This window comes from Lupinus angustifolius, chromosome LG04 (assembly GCF_001865875.1).
Source record: "Lupinus angustifolius cultivar Tanjil chromosome LG04, LupAngTanjil_v1.0, whole genome shotgun sequence".
NCBI lineage: Eukaryota > Viridiplantae > Streptophyta > Magnoliopsida > Fabales > Fabaceae > Lupinus > Lupinus angustifolius.
Genome location: NC_032012.1, coordinates 7,515,172 through 7,534,620, shown reverse-complemented (window position 1 = coordinate 7,534,620; position 19,449 = coordinate 7,515,172). Strand labels below are relative to the sequence as shown.

The window sequence follows — 19,449 nt, the reverse complement described above, 5'->3', positions numbered from 1 at the left end:
GTGGAGGATTTGGCTTTTTTGGTTAGTGAGGGTAGGTCGCGGGGTAGGTCGTGTGGTCTTGGCCGTTTGGTTTCCCGTGAGGGGTGATGTGTTTGGGGTTCGGTACGGGTGTGTATATGGTGGGTTTCTTCGAGATTGATGAACTGTTGGGCTTTGGAACAGAGGTCTTCCATGGTGAGGTCGGTGTATTTGGCCAATTCTGTGCGGAAAAGACCTTCCTGAAGTCCCATAACGAGGACATGTACTGCTACTTCGGGGCTTAGGGTGCGCACCTTCATGGCCTCGGTATTAAACCGATCTAGGTATGCCCGGATGGATTCATTGGATCCCTGGCGAATGCCAGACAGTGTGTATGATGACCTTGGTTGCTCCTTGCTGGCTATGAACCTTGTGTTGAAGGCCTTGCTGGCTGTGAACCCTGTCTCTTAGGTCAACTCTGGTGGTCCCAACACGCGGGGCCTACCTCGGCGACCAAGCATGGGACTCTTCGGTTCGCCGAGTAGAAACACATCTTAAGCAATGACAATCTGATGTGACATTACCCATATTATTACTATGTGTCACATAGAATTATAAAATACAATTTTAGTCTTTATCTATTTAATTGTTCCAAATTCATCCACATATTATTATTTTAATAAAATTAGGCATTCATAAAAATATATTCAATTAAGAAAATAAAATTGTAAATAATCAATTAATAAAAATTAAATAATTATTTAAAAACTCATTTTTATTCGTTTAATAAAACTATATTATCAGGTTAGCCTAGTTATAACTTAGATTAGATTATCATTAGATAAATTACAATTTAGAAAATGAGGAAAAGTTACGATTTTATGATCAATATAATGTCATTGTCTCATTTCTTTTATCGATCGTCTTCTTTTTTATGAGCAAGCACTGGTTTATCACTTGCGTTCATAAATTAACATTTACTCATACTTAATTGTGGAATATAAGTTTATCAATATATAAGTTATTCGATTTTTATTAGATAGATCGAAAGGAAAATGATTTTCAGGGAGTCATATAAATTAGCTGATGAACTCTGCACATAAATACATGGAGAACAATTATCCACAAAAGAAAAAGGTTAGAGGCCAAAATTGGAGATATCACACATAGAAAGACTATTTTTCATAGAGTGTTATATCTATGAACATAATTAGTGTATCATATACACTTTTTTAAAAAACTCAATAATAATTAAAAATGAAGGATAGATAATATAGTAACAGTGTATCAAACAGTTTAAACTTATACACTATAGTGTATTATGCATCTTTTCGCTTTTTCATATTTATTATGACATTAAATAAAAATGGGAAACTAAAAGAGAAAATGATATATACACTGATAGTATATGAATTTTATTCACTATTATTACATTATTTACTATTCATATTTAACTATTGTTTACTCGTCAAAAACGTAAAAATAAAAAATAATGTATACACTAAGTTTACTATTCAAAAACGTAAAAAGAAAAAATAATGTATACACTAAGTTTACTATTAAAAAATATAATATAAATAAATGACGAATAATATAGTAAATATATATAAATTCTTACACAAATATAAATTACACTCAAATTAAGATGTTAATGGACCAAAACTTATTGAAAACAGCCGATCCGTACTACGATCTGCGAGGCTCAAATAAATTAACTCATTTGTGTTTGTTAATGAGAAGTATTGTGTTATTATAATAATAAGTACAGTTTAGTTGAGACATGGTACTTGAAATGGAATTACATGTGATAATAAAGAGACAAAATATCAACTATCCTATGGTGACAATCTGTAATAATAAAGAGACAAAAATATCAACTAGACAAATCAGTTAGCAAGACAGAAAATTTTATATTGTCACTATATTATCCAACATTTATTTTCAATTATTATTAATTCTTAAATAAAAATAAAATAAATGAATAATGAATAATACATCAAATATGTATAAATATTTATATTGTCAATACATAAATATTACATTCTTAATAAAAATAATGTGAGTATCTTGTTTCAATTCTTAGTAAATATATTCCTATCTCCATTTATTCTCGTTTTCTTTTCATGTATAGCCTCTTGGGAGTTTCGTGCCCAATTTTTTTTGAACAAAATTACACATTGAATTTAATTTGGAAAATTCAAATTTGTATAAATTTATGTGTCAAATTAACTTTAGGTGAGTCTTAAACGTCAAGGACATATAGAAAACAAAATGAAACATACTTAGGAAAACAATAGAGCTTAAAAATTGCAATATAAGAAATCGAAGATAAAAATTAAAACCTTTTCTAATCTTATTAAAAATTAAACACAAAAAATAGAAAAAATTGATTATTTGTTTAGTGCTTGCGATTTTTTCCTTTCCAGAGAGTTTAAAATATCAAAAGTTGTTGCATAAGGAATAACACTAAAGAAACAAAATGAAGTAGAATTAGAGAAAATAATATAACTACAAAAATTGCAATATAAGAAATCAAATATAAAAATCAAAACTTTTTAAAATTCTATTAAAAATTAGATATAAAAAAGCAGTAGAAATGCTTATTTGTTTAGCACTTACCATTTCTCCCAGATGGAGTTTACAATACCAGATGCAACTTTGTAGAGAAGAACACTGAAGAAACAGAATGGAATATAATTAGAGGAATAATATAGCTTAAAATTGCAATATAAGAAATCAAAGATAAAAGTTGAAACCTTTTGAAATCCTTATCAAACATTAGACACCAAAAAGTAGAAAAATGATTACTTACTCAATACTTACCATTTTTTCTTTTCAGATAGAGTTTACAATATAACACGTTATAAAATTGCAATATAAGAAACCAAATATGAAAATTGATTTTTTGAAATCTTATTAAAAATTTAGACACAAAAAAACAGGAAAGGTTATTATTGGCTTAGCTCTTACAATTTTTATGAGTTTGAGAATAAATCTGAGATGAAGATTGTGAATGATCACTTAGATTGAGAAAAAAAAGTTCCAGCCTTTTAGGATATAGATGAGGTGAGAATTATTTCAAAAATATATAAAATGTAGAAAAGTATACTCAAATTTATATGCAATGACTAAATTATCCCTAACCTAACTAAAGACATAAGTAAAGTGCTATATTTTTCATTAATATACTATACATAATTTTTGGTTGAATTATTTTTTAACAACAAAATGTAATGACAATTTTGCCTATATTAAATAGAAGTCTCAACAAAAAGAGATATCTATCTTGATAATACCTAATGTCCTTAGTAGATATCATTTATCCAACACTAACTATATTTATGTATTTATTATAGTAAAGAAATAGTGGGATTCACTTAAAGTAAAATTTTTAAACTTACTCCATATCATAATCATCAATTATAAGGAAATCTAATGATTTAGTTCTACTCACTAACTTAAACCATTAAATTTATCTAAAATTGATGGTTATGATAGGAAGTAAGTTTTAAAAACTTACTATTAGAGTAAGTAGATCATCTCCCTAATAAAAATATGAAGAATAACTCTTTTTTCTTAAAATGGAAACAAATACATGTTAGTTTCTTTTATATAAAATCATCTATCCAATTATTTTCATTGAGTACAAATGTTTCCAACAAAATTGTGAGATGATGATATATACTATTTTATTATACTTGATATAAATCATTTTAATTATTTATTATATCATATACTTATTTACATTTATTTATTATTTCAATAAATATTTTAAAGAAATGAATTTATATGTATTATAAATGTAGAGTTTTTTACATTATTAATAAATCATATATCCTTTGTATATTACTTTTATTAATAATAAAATACAAATAATATAATTTTTTTTACACTGTAATTCATAGTTTTCTCCCTCAAATTTTAATTAACTACCGCCAATGAATAGATTAAATTAAAGAGTATGACCTTTTGTGAAGACTTTAAATAGTTTATTGTCTAAAAGTCTAAACACTTGTGACTTGCTAGCACCATACATATCACACCTTATCTTTATGGTTCTCTCGCTCTAAACACTTGCTAGCGTCATATATGTTAAAAGATTGTAATAAGTATCCAATTATAAAGATTTATATATATATAATTAAGAGGGGATCAGTTTACACCCCATTTGAGTTATACCAGTTACACTAAATCTTATCCCTCTATTTTTTTAAATCCAACGGTCTATATTATAACTTAAAAATCATCAATACCTCTCTCATTACCATTTCATTTACCCACTTTTATTTTTTATCTCCTAATCCTATTTGATCTACCACTCTCACCACCATGAAAAATAAATTCAACATATCATTCCCAAACTTTCTATTCCTCCATTGTCAAACCTTGTTGCAGCTCATATGCTAAACCCTCACACCCATATGCACAAAGAGGACCACAAAGCTAATAACCCCAATTTACCTGACCATACCATTGGTGGTTATTCAATTAGTTTTTTTTTGGAATAAGGGTATTGCTATTTTGATGTTAAGGTTGACGTGTTTCATATTTTCTTTTTCATTTTTCATCACAAGTAGCTGAAATTATTATGCAAGAAATAATGTTGGGTCTATGCATTTTAAGAAGTGATGGAAGCCATATGAAGCACAAATTCCCAAATTGCTAAATCCAACCTATCATTCCCAACAAATTTCTATTCCTCCATAGTCAAACCTAAAACAACCTATCATTCCAAATCCAACTCATCCCTCCATTAGTAGTGCAGGTTGAATAGTATTCCCAAATCCAATGTTCTTCATTCTAAATTGGAGAAGACTCACTCATGCCATTGTCATCATCATGAAAAATGAATATGGAGAGTGACCTCATTTCAGATAATAGTCAGGTAACTCATTCTGACTTATCTAATATGATACAATCTCCTACTATTGGGGAATTCAATGTTAACCCTCATATTGGAATGAGATTTGATTCTCTACAACAAGTTGAAGAATTTTATATCATATTTGCTAAAACAAAGGGGTTTGGGATTCATACTCGTTCTAGAAAAGATAATTATTGTATTTTTATGTGTGTTCGAGAAGGTGAACATAAGGTGAAGAATGAAAAAAATAAAGATGATATGGTGATAGTTATGTTATATATATATTTAATGTAACATTTTTTTTGCTTATGTTATATTATATATATTTTTATATGAGTTCATTGTTTTATCAAAAGATATTTATTTTTATTATTGGTGATAGTAACAGGTGTAGAACGGAGCTAGAGCTCCTCAGATGATTAAGTTGAAACTAATTTTTGCATCTGGAAGCTCTAAAGTTGCTCACAAATGGGAGCAAATGTTTTGTTAGATTGATAGGTGGTCAATAGATTAAGTGGTTTGTTAGATTGAAATTTATAGTAAAACTCCAAGGAACAAGTACAATATGTATTTTGATTTGATTATTGTTGAAATTATAATACATTTTTATTAAATTATCACTTTCATATGTTTTTAGCATTGTAATAATCCAATTACTTTGATACTAATCAAGACATACATTTAGTTACAGTGCACTTGTTTACATTTAGGTGCAGTGCACTTGTTTAAATTTAGTTGCAGGGCACTTGTTTACATTTAGGTGTAGGACACTTCTTTTCACTTTGGCTATGCTAGCAACATTACTTCATTAACAAAAACCATGTATGCAGATGAACTTCTCATTTTTCTAATAATTGCCTAGTAATAGTGTTGTGATTCTATGTAACTGGTTTTGGAAACAATAAGCATACAAACAGTTTTGGAAAAATACACAGGCAATGGACAAAATGTACAAGTAATAGTGTATGTGAGTTGCGACTCTATGTAATTGGTTTTTGGTTAATTAGTAGAAGTGTTGTAAATTATTTAGCTTCTATCATCAAAATAGTTGTTCATGTTTAATAACACTATATCTTTCTAGCTTGTGAGTTCCACATAAGAATGAGTATTGATCATGCCCTTTAAAATGAACACCAACTAGTTAGCCTTGATATCGTACATCAACTCAACACAAAAGTATGGGAAAACATTTGTTGTTTTATATTTATAAGGATTGTAGGAGGTATAACAAGGCTCATAATACACTTTATAGAGTAAAATTTATCTTAAAATAAGTATTCTAAACTTTCATTTGATGATGAGCAACATTTTCCTAAACAACTACCACATATACTAGGAATTTATCAGTACACATATCCCTTCCACAAAATGTGTGGTATTCAAGTGTGAAAAAGATTTTGCCCTCAATGAACTATTGCAAGTGAATCCTCTTGAGATGTATCTCTGCCAACAAGAATAATGCAAAAAGAGTGCATAATAAGCATATAATTCCAACTACTTTGTTCATAATGCATAATGCAGAAACCCAACATTATTCTTCTATGGCTTTGCAAGTGAATGCATAATAAGCATATATTATCCCTGTATTGTGCTTCATATAGCTTCTACTTCTTAAAATACAGAGACCCAACATTATTTCTTGCATAATAATTCCAGCTACTTGTGATGAAAAATGAAAAAGAAAATATGAAGCACATCAACCTTAACAACAAAATAACAATACCCTTATTCCAAAAAAAAAAACTAATTGAATAACCACCAATGGTAGGGTTGGGTCAATTGGGGTTATTAGCTGTGTGGTTCCTTTTGTGCATATGGGCGTAAGGGTTTAGCATATGAGCTGCAACAAGGTTTGACAATGGAGGAATAGAAAGTTTGGGAATGATAGGTTGGATTTATTTTTCACGGTGGTGAGAGAGGTAGAGCAAATAAGATTAGGAGATAAAAAATAAAAGTAGGTAAATGAAAGGGTGATGAGAGAGGTATTGGTGGTTTTTAAGTTATAATATAGACTGCTGGATTTAAAAAAATAGAGGGATAAAATTTAGTGTAATTGGTGTAACTCAAATGGGGTGTAAACCGATCCCCCTCTTTAATTAATTCACTATTTATTTGTATTATTTTTAAAAAAATTAATAATAATAAAACATATATGATAGAAGCTGGAGTAATAATATATAAAAGTTACACACTTTCGATGCAACATTTTTTTAATTTAAAAGCTGACACGTAACATTAACTCCAACAAGAAACTAGGAAGAAAAAGGGCAAGACTTTGGTTTTGGCAAGCATCTCAACAATGCAACCCCACAATCTAGTTATCTAGAGAGAGTCCAATACAACAACCACTAGTAATATTTTGTTAGTCCATCATCTTCCTTAAAGATTAATACCTAAACTTCGTTCTAGTATTTAATCATAGTTTTTAAGGTTGTTTCTAACCACATAAGACTAATCATTTCAAGTGTGTGAATGGTTAACACGACTTCTAGAAAATAATGAGTAATGTAAAATCTTTGAGGAACACTTCCATGGTCGCATTATCTTCACTCATAAATACGGTAATCTCGAGAATTTTGAGTTTGAAGATTTTCTATTTCCTTATCTCTTTAGACAACAAAACCTTTTCGATTTCTGTTGTGAATCGAATGAAAGCTACCTAAACTGATTAGAGTATTTTATTGTAACATGAACTTTAGGAAAAACCGTCTTACTTCCTATGTAAAAGGAAAAGACATTACTTTGGATTTGAAAACCATGAGTTCATTATGATGTAACATACCGTATCAGGGGAGCATTGCAAGCTTCGGCCTTGTATGCGAATGTGAACTAGTATAAAATTCTGGTGTACTCTCTTCTCCCTTTATCTTTTCAATTATTTACTTGTTATTTTTTGAAAATTATTTTCGCTGCTCTTAACTCTTGATAATGCAGAAAAAATGGTCATAATTTCCAAGTCAACTAATTCACCCCTCTCTTGCAATCTCATTCTTACAATTATCTAGAGAGAGTCCATTACAACAACCACTAGTGATATTTTGTTAGTCCATCATCTTCCTTAAAGATTAATACCTAAACTTCGTTCCAATATTTAATCACAGTTTTAAGATTGTTTCTAACCACATAAGACTAATCATTCAAGTGTGTGAATGGTTAAAATAAATTTTGTTTTAATTAATATATATTTAGAATATTGAGATACTTGTTTAATGGTTCACTCAATGATTTATACTGTTTAGACTTTGTTTATAAAAACTAGTTTTTAGTTGTGAACTTGTACTGTGAGTTTGTAACTATGAAAGTAGTTAGAAGATCATAGTTGTGAAGATAGCCGGAAGCTCGTAACAATAAAGGTAGCTTATTAAATTATAGTTGTTTGATAAAATAAATTTTATATCTAAGTGAAATTTTAAAAAAGGAAACACATTATTTATTGATTATTTATTTTGTTATTTATTAATTGAAGTAATTAAATATGTAGATAATTTAGAATAGTCATTTATTTTTTATATTTTGGTTATAATTGGATAAGTAATATTTTATTTATTTGTTTGTTTTATTTTAATATATATTTTTTGTTTTGAATATTTATTTTCAAAAATGCAATTAAGATATATAAGTTTATAATATTGTATCACAATAGACACTATGTATCATTAAAAGATATAATATGAAAATATTTCATATTTTCATCTAACAATTAAATGTAAGAATAATGTATACATCACAAGAAATTTCAGCTGAAAATAATTTCATCAGAAAAGATTCTGAAAGAAAATAATTTATATCATTGACTCTCATAATAAGTGCGAAATCTTGTTACATTCTCCCATCTTTCTAGAATTTGTCTCATTCGAAGTTTCACAATTGATATTACTATTTCCATGTTCATCATATAATCTTAATGTTGCTCTAACTTATTAAAGACAAGATAATTAGTTGAGTTCATGTGAATATAACTATGCAATGTAAATGCAGCCATAATAATATCGATTTGGGTCTTCACACTATATTGTGACATTTGACTAATAATTTTCCATATATTATACTGTATATAATCAAATAGGAGGGCTCTAACAATGTCACTTGTAATCATGTTAGAAAATAAAATAAAAAATGTAGAATCAATAGGATCCTTTATCCCTATAAAATTCTATAGTTTTCTAACATATCTGAAGTGATAATTAATGGGAAGTCACACGAATGAAGGTGTTTTTCTCTATGAAGGAAATATAGTTGGAGGAAAAGGTATTAGTGACAAATAAAGTTAATAAGATTTTTTAATTGAGGGCATGTAATATAATTTGTTAAAATATTGAAAAAGAAAATTGGAAAGCAAATTATTGAAAGTTACTTTCTAAACACTACTTAAAGTAGCTTTCTGAAAAATTGCTTTCAAATGCTACAAACTCGTTTTTTTAGAAACTACAAACTACCTTCAATTTTTGTTTACAGAATCCTTCTAATAACTTTTTGAGTGACTCAAAAACACTTTCAAATTACCAAAATATCATATATTAGTTAAACTAAAGACAATTATATTTACAGCTATGCATAACCCACACAAATTTTAATATGTAATGGCTCAAATTTATAATCAATATTGCATAATATACTCATAAATCAACACTTGTAAGTTTTTTAAACTTAATTTTTTATCCTAATCATTAATTTTAGGAAAACCTAACGATTTAGATATACTCAAAAATTCAAATCACAAACCATTGAATTTCCCTAGAATTGATGGCTAGGATGTAGAATAACTTTAAAAAACTCTACTCCTAAAGTAAGTGGATTCTCTCCCTAAATAAATATATATATATATATATATATATATATATATATATTAACAACTACATTATTTAAATTGAAAATATTATACTACATAATGAAAAAGTTTAAAACGTAAATAAAGAATACAAATTTGCAACTTGATCTATGAAACATATCAAATATGTGTAGCTTTAACACCGAATAGTCGAAGACTCGAAATTATCTTATATTAAGAAGACAATTTGATGGAATATATGACCAAGATGAAAAACTATGACAATTTTCTTTGTCTCCGTTTTTATCCTTCTTTTGCAAAATGATATAATACTATCATCTCTTACTAATAACGATATAACATCGTTATACTTAAATGCACACATAAATACGTAATGAACCACTTTGTTCATATAACTTACATAGAGTCACTACACAAAGTACACATTCACCATGGGTTTACATTACATACATACATCAATTTTTCTGTGTAGTTTATAGAAAAACTTAAAAATAAAAAATAAACAAATATAATAATTTGATGTTTTTGGATAACTATGGTAAGAAAATAAAAAAAGGAGCGATCACATTCACAAATCAAAAGTAGTAATCCCCTGAACCAAACAACAATGCCAACACCCTTCACTCCAATGGTAGCTATTCATTTAACCATTGATGCTTTTTCTTACTACATATAATCATATACTAACACATACCCACAAGGCCACAACCTTAAATTTCCAACAACATAGTCGGTTCCTGTTTTCTTTCTTTCTTTCTTTTCTCTCTGACTATGATGGCTTCTCCGATTCATTGTCCGGCAACTTCTCTGTCCGTAACTCGAGGAAGAGATTCTGTTGGATTCTTTGTCCCAACCAGAAGTAACCGTTTCACTAAGACCTTTAACTACCGGATTCGTTGTTCTTTGGACTCTAATGTTTCTGACATGAGTATTAATGGTTAGTATTACTTTTTATTTCATTGTTTGCTGTAACCTTTTTACTGTTTGTGACTTGTTCTGTATACATGATGAAAGTTGTTAAATTTTGCTAAATTGAATGCCATGTTTAACTTTCAACTATATCTCCTTTTTATTTTGGGAAATGTTGGATTGGGATGGATAGGAAAAATCTTAGTGCATTTTTGTTTGCAATTTTAAAAAGTGATTATCCATAAGCAATTTTGGTAAGGAACAATTTTGAGAATTCAGCTTTTCCTGGAAGCTGCAAAATTGAAGTGGCGAAATTTTTTCAAAATCATGCTGAATTCTAATTCATTATCTATCAATTTTGGATGATCCACTCCCCTTTCAACTATCTTTTATTTTATTTTTTGTAAAATAAAAATTTGGGGAGTGTTGGATGGATAACTTTTTAAGGGCCTTTGTTTATACTTTTAAATAAACTTGATTATCCAAAAACGGTCTTGGCAGAAACATTTTTGTAAATCAGGTTCTCATTAAAGCTGCAAAATCCAGTTTCTCTCAAAAGCAGAATTTCAGTTATTTCCATAGATAGATGTTTTCGGTGGCCAAAATTCAGTTTTTTCTTCAGTTTAATTTGTTATTCTATATTATGTGTTTTATGACTGTAGTGTTAGTACACACGAATAATTGGGTCAAGGGCGTGAAACCTTTTGTTGTGTGTAATTTATGTGGGTCTCTGCGGGTGAGAACTTGTTTGTGCAGGATGTTATTCAGGTTCTATATTATGGTGAGCTTATGCAACTTGTTTACACATTCTTAAATCTTAAATTACAAGTTTGACAACAGAAACTTTTCCCTTGTCTTGCCAGCACCGAAAGGGCTGTTTCCTCCAGAACCTGAACATTATCGAGGGCCTAAGCTGAAGGTTGCAATTATAGGAGCTGGGCTTGCGGGCATGTCAACTGCGGTGGAACTCTTGGATCAAGGGCATGAGGTTTAGTCCTTCTCTATCTGAATTAATGCCTTATGATGTTTTCTAGCTAATTTGTTTAATTCATTATATTTTTCTCAAAATTCTGTAATTCAGGTTGATATATATGAGTCAAGGTCTTTCATTGGTGGGAAAGTTGGTTCTTTTGTTGATAAACAAGGAAATCACATTGAAATGGGACTGCATGTTTTCTTTGGTTGCTACAACAATCTTTTCCGATTGATGAAAAAGGTAAGCAGTTTTTGCTTGCAGTCATAATGCATTTCTTCGTCACTCTAAAATCTGTTTTCTTCCACCATTATTTTGACCACGAGACTTCTATTTATTGACTTGATATGAACGTTTTCATTGTACTTGTCCATCTTATTGCTTTTTCTTCATCTGTACTTGGACTAGGTGAGTGCCAATAACAATCTACTTGTGAAGGATCACACTCACACTTTTGTAAACAAAGGGGGTCAAATTGGAGGTATGTTTTTGGAAGCAAAAACTTGCTTTGTATTTGTTCATTATTTTCTTCTTGTTTTTCTCACTAAGAATGCCACACGTTTTAAATAAAAAGAAAGATAATGATTTTATAATGCATTGTTCATAACTTAGTTTTCCAGTGCAGAACTCGATTTTCGCTTCCTGGTTGGGGCACCATTACATGGGATAAGGGCATTCTTGACCACAAATCAGCTTAAGGTAATGCCATTGTAAATTCTATTATCACGTGCATTTAGATTGCCAGGCTTGGTCATTGGTATTATGCAGAAACCCTGTTTATTTATAAATTGACGAATTATACACTTTTTTGTATATCAAAATATAATATATTCGTATACCCAGAAATATATATTTGCTCATTTTCCTCACTGGAACTCATTGCACTTAACTTATTGTTTATGAACAGACTTATGATAAGGCTAGAAATGCTGTGGCTCTTGCACTGAGTCCTGTCGTCAGAGCTCTTGTTGATCCAGATGGTGCATTACAGGACATAAGGAATTTAGATAGTGTAAGAGGATAAACTATTTCTTGTTATTTTTGGTAACTTTCCAAAATGATGCTCCTGATTATGTGTTTCCAGCTTTATATTTAGGTTTCTTTCCCTGTTCCCACTACACATATGTGCATGCCCATACACACATGCACTTGCACAAACATACATATACACACAACGAGTAAATAGCAAGGATCTTCAACACTTCACTTTGCACCAACTGTATTTTTCAGTCTTCTGTTCTTCTGACCATTTCACATATTCCTTACAGGTTAGCTTTTCAGACTGGTTTTTATCCAAAGGTGGTACACGTGCGAGTATTCAAAGAATGTGGGATCCAGTTGCCTATGCCCTTGGGTTTATTGATTGTGATAATATCAGCGCCCGTTGCATGCTCACTATATTTGCATTGTTTGCCACAAAGACTGAGGCTTCTCTTTTGAGAATGCTGAAGGGTTCACCAGATGTTTATTTGAGTGGCCCTATCCGGAAGTACATCACGGATAGAGGGGGCAGGTATAATTTTAGACATGAAGATATTGCCACGATGATTATCCAAATTCCTCCCTACTTAGATTCCCATTCATGGCTGGAACAGGTTCCATCTTAGGTGGGGATGCAGAGAAATACTTTATGGTAACTCTGCTGATGGGAGTACTTATGTTACAGGACTTTCCATGTCAAAGGTGATATGCTTTATGTGTTATTTTCTGAAATCTTTACATGCTTGGTTATAATTTAGGTGAGTTTGTAGTTAACAACATATTAATTTTTATTTTCTCAGGCTACTGATAAGAAAGTTGTGAAAGCTGATGCTTATGTTGCTGGTTAGTGGTTTCCTCACCGTTTGTTTGTATTGTGATTCCCATGTTTTGGAAAAATTTCTCATGCCTTAAACTGTCTTTCACTTGATTTCAGCCTGTGATGTCCCTGGAATCAAAAGATTACTTCCATCAGAGTGGAGGAAACATCAGTTTTTCGATAACATATATGAACTAGTTGGAGTTCCTGTTGTTACAGTGCAACTCAGATACAATGGTTGGGTTACAGAGTTGCAGGATCTAGAAGTGTCAAGGTAATTATCTAAATTTTAGGGTCATATAGAAACCATAGTGTTAAATACTTTTGTTTTAAGAATGTGGAATTATATACTATCTTCAATCGTTATTGCTGAACTTCGTTATGAAAACTTTCTGGATGGCAGGCAACTGGGGAAAGCTATTGGGTTAGACAACCTTCTCTATACCCCTGATGCAGATTTTTCTTGCTTTGCAGACCTTGCACTCACATCTCCTGAAGATTATTACATTGAGGGACAAGGATCATTGCTCCAGTAAGTGCATGCGTGCATATAAACACAAATTTTCCCTTTCATTCATGATTTGTTTTTACATAAAATCTAGTGTGCCTAAGTATGTTATGCAAGGGATGAATCTGCATAATCAATCTATCATGCAACTTGTATCTGATATTGCTAAATGCATCAGGTTTACTGGTTCATCCTTCTCATGGCATTAAACTTTTGTCAGCAACATTCATAGTATATTTGATTTTATCTTGACCTTCAAAGTGCATAATATTATTTCATCTTTCAGATGTGTTCTGACACCAGGTGATCCATACATGCCCTTACCAAATGATGAAATTGTTGCAAGGGTAGCAAAACAGGTGGGTTAAAAATAGTAGCTTTTCTCATTCTGTTTGTTATATATTCTTTCATAGTTGACTTAGCGATGACATAGGAAGTGTGTCTAAACAAGGAGCTAATTCACACGCTTTTGGTAGTTAGTGCGTGTTGAGTAGTTTTACTATATCAGCATGCAATATTATATGATATATCAATGATGAGTGGGTGGTAAACATTTTCACTGAAATATATGGGATCAGCCTGTCTCACAATGCAGTTAGTAATTGAATTGGTACTTGTTCATTTGATGCGTATTTAATGGTCATTGGGATTGTTCTGAGTGTAGCATTTACTCTTTTTACTATTTTCTGTCATAAATTACACCAGAAATTCCTGTTTCCAGTCTATTTTCAGTGTCCTTATTCAATGATATATCTTCTCATTACATTGATTTAAATTTTTTATCAGGTTTTATCACTATTCCCATCAGCTCAAGGTTTGGAAGTGACTTGGTCATCTGTTGTTAAAATTGGACAATCTTTGTACCGCGAGGGACCTGGTAAAGATCCATTTAGGCCTGATCAAAAGACACCAGTGAAAAATTTCTTTCTTTCTGGCTCTTACACAAAGCAAGTAAGTTCAAATACCTCACACCTTCTTAACTAACATTATACTTGTGCTTGTCTTATGCATATAAGATGTAACCCTAAAAAATTCATGGACTCAAGAATTATTTTAGCGGAAATGCACGAGACCCTATGGTGTAGTCAGTTTAATCTTCAGACCTCTATATAGGTTCTTGCCTCCTGGGCTTCAAGTATGACCAATGAAATAGAGTTTAGAAAGTGAAGTTTCTCCTTTGACTCAAACAATAAACCCCCCACTTTCTGCTATACTTGATTCAATGGGATCCATTGTTGAGTTGTTCCAAAATCTACAGTGAAATACCACCTTTTTATTGTCATTTATTTTAGTATCAGGATTCAGGAGTGCAAAATTTCCTAATGGGTCTAAAATGTTAGATGGAAAATGATGTATATGACATGCACCCGTTTTTTACTAGATTGAAAATATACATTGGATTGTTATGTAAATTGTTACTAGGCTTGTCCACATCTTAATCAAACTAGCCTAGTCATTCACTTCCTTACTGTATGGGATTCAGATTACTCAAATTTACCAAACAGTTTTAACATTTTCAGCCGATGCCACTATTTTAATGAGCTGTTAAATCTTTTTTGCCGTGCAGTCTCGCAAATGGAGTATGATTTTTCTAGTTTCATAGCAGTTGTGATATCTAAGTTTCACTGATATTGCTGTCTTTTATGAAATTAATTTGTTCAGGACTACATAGACAGCATGGAAGGTGCAACCTTGTCCGGCAGGCAAGCATCGGCCTATATATGTGATGTGGGGGAAGAGCTCGTGGCATTGCGGAAGGAGCTTGATGCTGAGTTTAAAGATAACCTTAAATTTTCAAATACTAATGATGAATTAAGTCTAGTATGATATAATTTTGAAGATTAAGTAGCTACATTAGCTTGTAGTTTGTTCCGTATACATGTAACATTTTATAATGTATATTCAATCCAAAAATGATAAAAAAGTACAGAACTTTTAGTCTCGGAGCAAGCATTGCAGTTTATAGTTTTGAAATCTGGTATCCTATAAATTGTGATTCCTATCCAGCGTGTGATATTCTTAGCCCAAAACTTTTATTACTATTTTTTCTTTAGGGCTGCAATTTTGAATTAAAATCTCCAAGGACCTATCACTGGACAAGAGACATATGAAATAATTTAGTTGGTGTGTGATCCTTCAAGTAAACATGATTAGTTGTCATTATTTGTGTGTTTGAAATGGTGCAAATCATCAACCTTAGAAAAGTAAATCATGAATGTTTCATTGTTGTATAAGATCGTCAAAATAGTCTACACCAATTATAATGATATCTAAATGAGATGGACAACAAATTTAAATTTAATATATAATTAATTGATGTAAATCAGTGTGTTAATCCAAGCCGAAAATGTTTGAATCATTTACAACACAACGCTTGGTGCTCCAAAGTAGCATTCTTAATTACTCACTTTAGAAACAATTCAGCTTATGAAAGTGACATTCTTTTTTATGAGGCTCTAAAGTCCTAACCAAAGTTTAGTTTTTGACCAAATGGAATGGTCGAATGGATTACATTGCCTTTGTTGTCCTAATGGGCCTATAAAGGTGCTCTCTCATACACCACAAAACAATTCTGAACCAAAATCTTATGACACCAAAATGGCAACAAGAACATGGTGCTGGTTAAGTGGAACACCTCCTCCACTGTCCTTAAACTTACAGGTACACTAATATACATAGCTGAATTTATATTTTCAAAGTTCCCTTGATGATAGTAACAATAATATACATAGCCTCTCAGATTAAGATTATTACTTTGCAGTTGCAGTTATGTAGTTATCACTTGTGCTCAAACAGTAACACTCACATTCTCAATAGCAGAAAGATGATTAATGCAAGCTTTAAAAGAGAAACAACAAAAACTCCTCAGATATTGAAAGTAGTAGTTAGTGGAGTGACAGAACTCTTGAGGCTTTTCTCTCCTTCCCTTCAAACAAGGTGGACTATTGTCTATCTATGCCAATGAAATCCACAATATTCTTTATGTGTTTAATATTTAATCCTACTTATTAATGCGCAGCGATTTGAGTCGAGATATTGAGAAACAAAAAGATGAATTCTCAGTTTCAAGTGTTGATGATGTTGTAGTGATCATTGAGTCTGATTATGGCAAGGCTTATTTTGTTACAGGTACCCCCTTTCATCCCTTTTCTAGTTTAATTTGATGTTCTGTGTAGATTTGTTTCCCCTTGTAATTCAATTGTACATCACTGCACATGTGACTACTTTTATGATAGTACTTCTTATTATTATCAAGAAAATCCGATATTTTTACTTTTTATGATAGTACCACTCTTACTACCTGATTCACTATCCTTTTGAAAGTTTTGCAGCCATTATTTTTTATTTCATGTTTCTATTATTACTATTATTATGATATCAGCTTTCCTTCATTTCTGGTATGATGTGTTATCTATCACTTATTTTAGCATGCATGATTGAATATCAACAATGTAACATATAAAGCTTAAGTTGAAAGTTAAAAATTAAAACTAAAGAATGCATTTCTCACTTATGTTTGACGATTAGGGAACTTCACTTCTTCGATCTATACCGAAGACTGTATCTTTGAAGATCCAACTATTAAATTTCGTGGTAAGAGTTACAGTTTTTACCAATAACTACTATTACGCTACTCTTTCTAATTTGTATTGTGCTTAGTTTCCTATCTCTTCTGTTGTTTTCATCAGCAGCTTGATTAGTAGTTTAAGTTACACATTGCTGTCACACACAAAAACTCTATCTTCTGGTTTCAAATCTTTAAGGCTTGCAAAAGCTAACTGATCAGTGCGAAAAGGGGTCAATCAACTGAAGCTATGATTCATGGCCATACAGGTCGGGAGTTATATGCACGCAACTTGAAATTGCTTGTTCCCTTCTTCGATTGCGCGTCTATTAAACTACAAAAGATCGAGAAGGTAGGTATTGTATACTAGTTGTAAAAGTATGTAGTAGTAGTACTTACATGAGACTAACTGGTGTGAATCCAATATTGGTGGAATTCTTGTCCAAGGGTGTTCTTTTGTGGAAAAGGGAAGATGCACTCTTTTGGACTTTGTCATTAAAACAGTAAAACCATTTACTCATTAGACCTGTTTGGATATTACATAAAGAAAGTCAAAGAAGATTCACATTGAAAAGTCTAAAACTTTAAATACAATGAACCTTTATTATTGAAATTTTGATTCAGTTCCACTTACCTGTGAAGGTTTATGCTCATTGCAAATGTTCTAATTTTGAAGCTACACCTATGGTCTAGAATCTAGATACTTTGACCCAATTTATTCCCTTTTGGTGCAGGGCTTGGACTGTGACAGTATATATATATATATATATACACACACACACATTACATCCCCATTTGATTATGTGGGTTCATCTTTCTATTTTATAGTGTAGTTTCTAGCCTATCTTGCTTTGTAAACTGAAAGTCCTGATATTATAGCTGATTAATCACAGAACTCTGAATATAAACAATAACCACATTGGACTTTTAAGATGCATATAGTTGTTAGTTTTATCATTCTTCTTATGCATTGCCTATATAAATTATTTTGATTAGTATCTAGATCTAGCTACAACTGAAAGGGCATTAGCCTCTTGAACAATACCGTTTCCTTAAAAAATGCAAGCTTCATGCTTCACTCATTATATAAATTTGTAATGCAGGATGTTGATTCTGACACAAATTTTGTGCTGGCTACATGGAAACTAAGGTTCTCCATGCTTCACTTTCTATTCAATTCATTTTGCGCTGTATTTTAAGATATCGACATGCGGATTTTCCCCATATATGCATCTCATAGCAGTTGCCAGTTTGTCACATTGTTCAAAGAATGATAAAATGCTCGTAAATGCAATATGGTGTAGTTCTATTGCTGAAAGAATGCAGTGAATGTAATGCTTCTGAGTATATATAAAAGTTATATCTTTGTCATTATTTTCCCTTTAAAACAGAAAAGTAGCTTTTTACTAAGGATTCCTTAGGAGTTGCTGCACTATTGCAGTATTTATAATAAGAAAACAGTGTTAAGTAGATATTTTTGGTTACATGTCTGCCTCCAAGTCCAAGTATTATTCCCAATGAAGTCTGAATTTCTTCGCGGATATTTTTTCGGTTGATATGCAGGACCAACTTAAAGCTTCCTTGGAGACCTCTGATTTCCATTGATGGAAGAACATTATATGAATTAGATGAAGACTTCAAAGTCAGAATCAAAATGCACCCTTTTCATTCTGCATCATATATGTGCACTTATTGGTGTGATTTGAGATCCATACTAACTAGTGATTGCAACTATTTATTTAACAGATTGTTAGGCATGTTGAGAGCTGGAATGTTTCTGCACTTGAAGCAATTTTGCAGATTTTCACCTTTAAGTTTGAAAACCTTGGTGGCAGAATGTCATGAAGTTTTGCCTTTATATGTCACTCTTTCATTTGGTAGTTGATGACCAACATCACTATGTAGATTAACATGTATTTCATGAAAGAACCAATGCTTCTTAAATTATGTAGCTGCAATTGACACCTATAAATATATCTGTATATTTGGCTTATTTTTCCTCTAGGCGCAAAAATATAATTATATTAGGAGTATTTCCTTATTTTCCAAACTGAGTTTTCATTACTGGTTCTCTAGTTGGGAGAA

The 19,449-nt window shown here is 31.1% G+C and overlaps 2 protein-coding genes and 1 long non-coding RNA gene across 5 annotated transcripts in view; all 3 read left to right on the top strand.

Annotated features, from left to right (window-relative positions):
• LOC109344811 overlaps positions 1-6,313 on the top strand; it is a 12,377-nt gene extending 6,064 nt beyond the window's left edge. Inside the window, exons 3-4 of the long non-coding RNA XR_002107342.1 lie at positions 5,904-5,906; positions 6,125-6,313. This is a non-coding gene — a long non-coding RNA (uncharacterized LOC109344811). The remainder of the gene's footprint in view (positions 1-5,903; positions 5,907-6,124) is intronic.
• Positions 10,239-15,773, top strand: LOC109345421 (zeta-carotene desaturase, chloroplastic/chromoplastic). The gene is made up of 14 exons (XM_019584410.1): positions 10,239-10,548; positions 11,384-11,508; positions 11,602-11,736; positions 11,902-11,974; positions 12,119-12,192; positions 12,401-12,505; positions 12,762-13,006; positions 13,089-13,176; positions 13,275-13,317; positions 13,409-13,565; positions 13,695-13,823; positions 14,086-14,158; positions 14,586-14,750; positions 15,462-15,773. Exons 1-14 carry the CDS (start codon positions 10,383-10,385, stop codon positions 15,624-15,626), a joined length of 1,743 nt encoding a protein of 580 aa, XP_019439955.1. The 5' UTR covers positions 10,239-10,382; the 3' UTR covers positions 15,627-15,773.
• LOC109345420 lies at positions 16,313-19,369 on the top strand. Of its 3 annotated transcripts, none has more exons than XM_019584408.1 (8): positions 16,313-16,460; positions 16,567-16,736; positions 16,819-16,928; positions 17,328-17,393; positions 17,634-17,716; positions 18,468-18,514; positions 18,928-19,006; positions 19,111-19,369. In XM_019584408.1, exons 1-8 carry the CDS (start codon positions 16,398-16,400, stop codon positions 19,207-19,209), a joined length of 717 nt encoding a protein of 238 aa, XP_019439953.1. In that variant the 5' UTR covers positions 16,313-16,397; the 3' UTR covers positions 19,210-19,369. The 3 variants fall into 3 exon arrangements, with proteins under 3 accessions (XP_019439953.1, XP_019439954.1, XP_019439952.1); XM_019584409.1 differs by having other exon boundaries at positions 16,314-16,460; positions 16,620-16,736; XM_019584407.1 differs by having other exon boundaries at positions 16,314-16,460; positions 16,561-16,736.

Excerpts from the sequence above, each read along its gene's own strand:
- LOC109345421 (XM_019584410.1), top strand. The coding sequence starts at position 10,383 with ATGATGGCTTCTCCGATTCATTGTCCGGCAACTTCTCTGTCCGTAACT. Across the intron at positions 12,193-12,400 it reads TGACCACAAATCAGCTTAAG|ACTTATGATAAGGCTAGAAA; the intron begins GTAATGCCATTG and ends GTTTATGAACAG. Across the intron at positions 13,824-14,085 it reads GGACAAGGATCATTGCTCCA|ATGTGTTCTGACACCAGGTG; the intron begins GTAAGTGCATGC and ends TTCATCTTTCAG.
- LOC109345420 (XM_019584407.1), top strand. The coding sequence starts at position 16,398 with ATGGCAACAAGAACATGGTGCTGGTTAAGTGGAACACCTCCTCCACTG. Across the intron at positions 16,929-17,327 it reads CAAGGCTTATTTTGTTACAG|GGAACTTCACTTCTTCGATC; the intron begins GTACCCCCTTTC and ends TTTGACGATTAG. Across the intron at positions 18,515-18,927 it reads CTGGCTACATGGAAACTAAG|GACCAACTTAAAGCTTCCTT; the intron begins GTTCTCCATGCT and ends GTTGATATGCAG.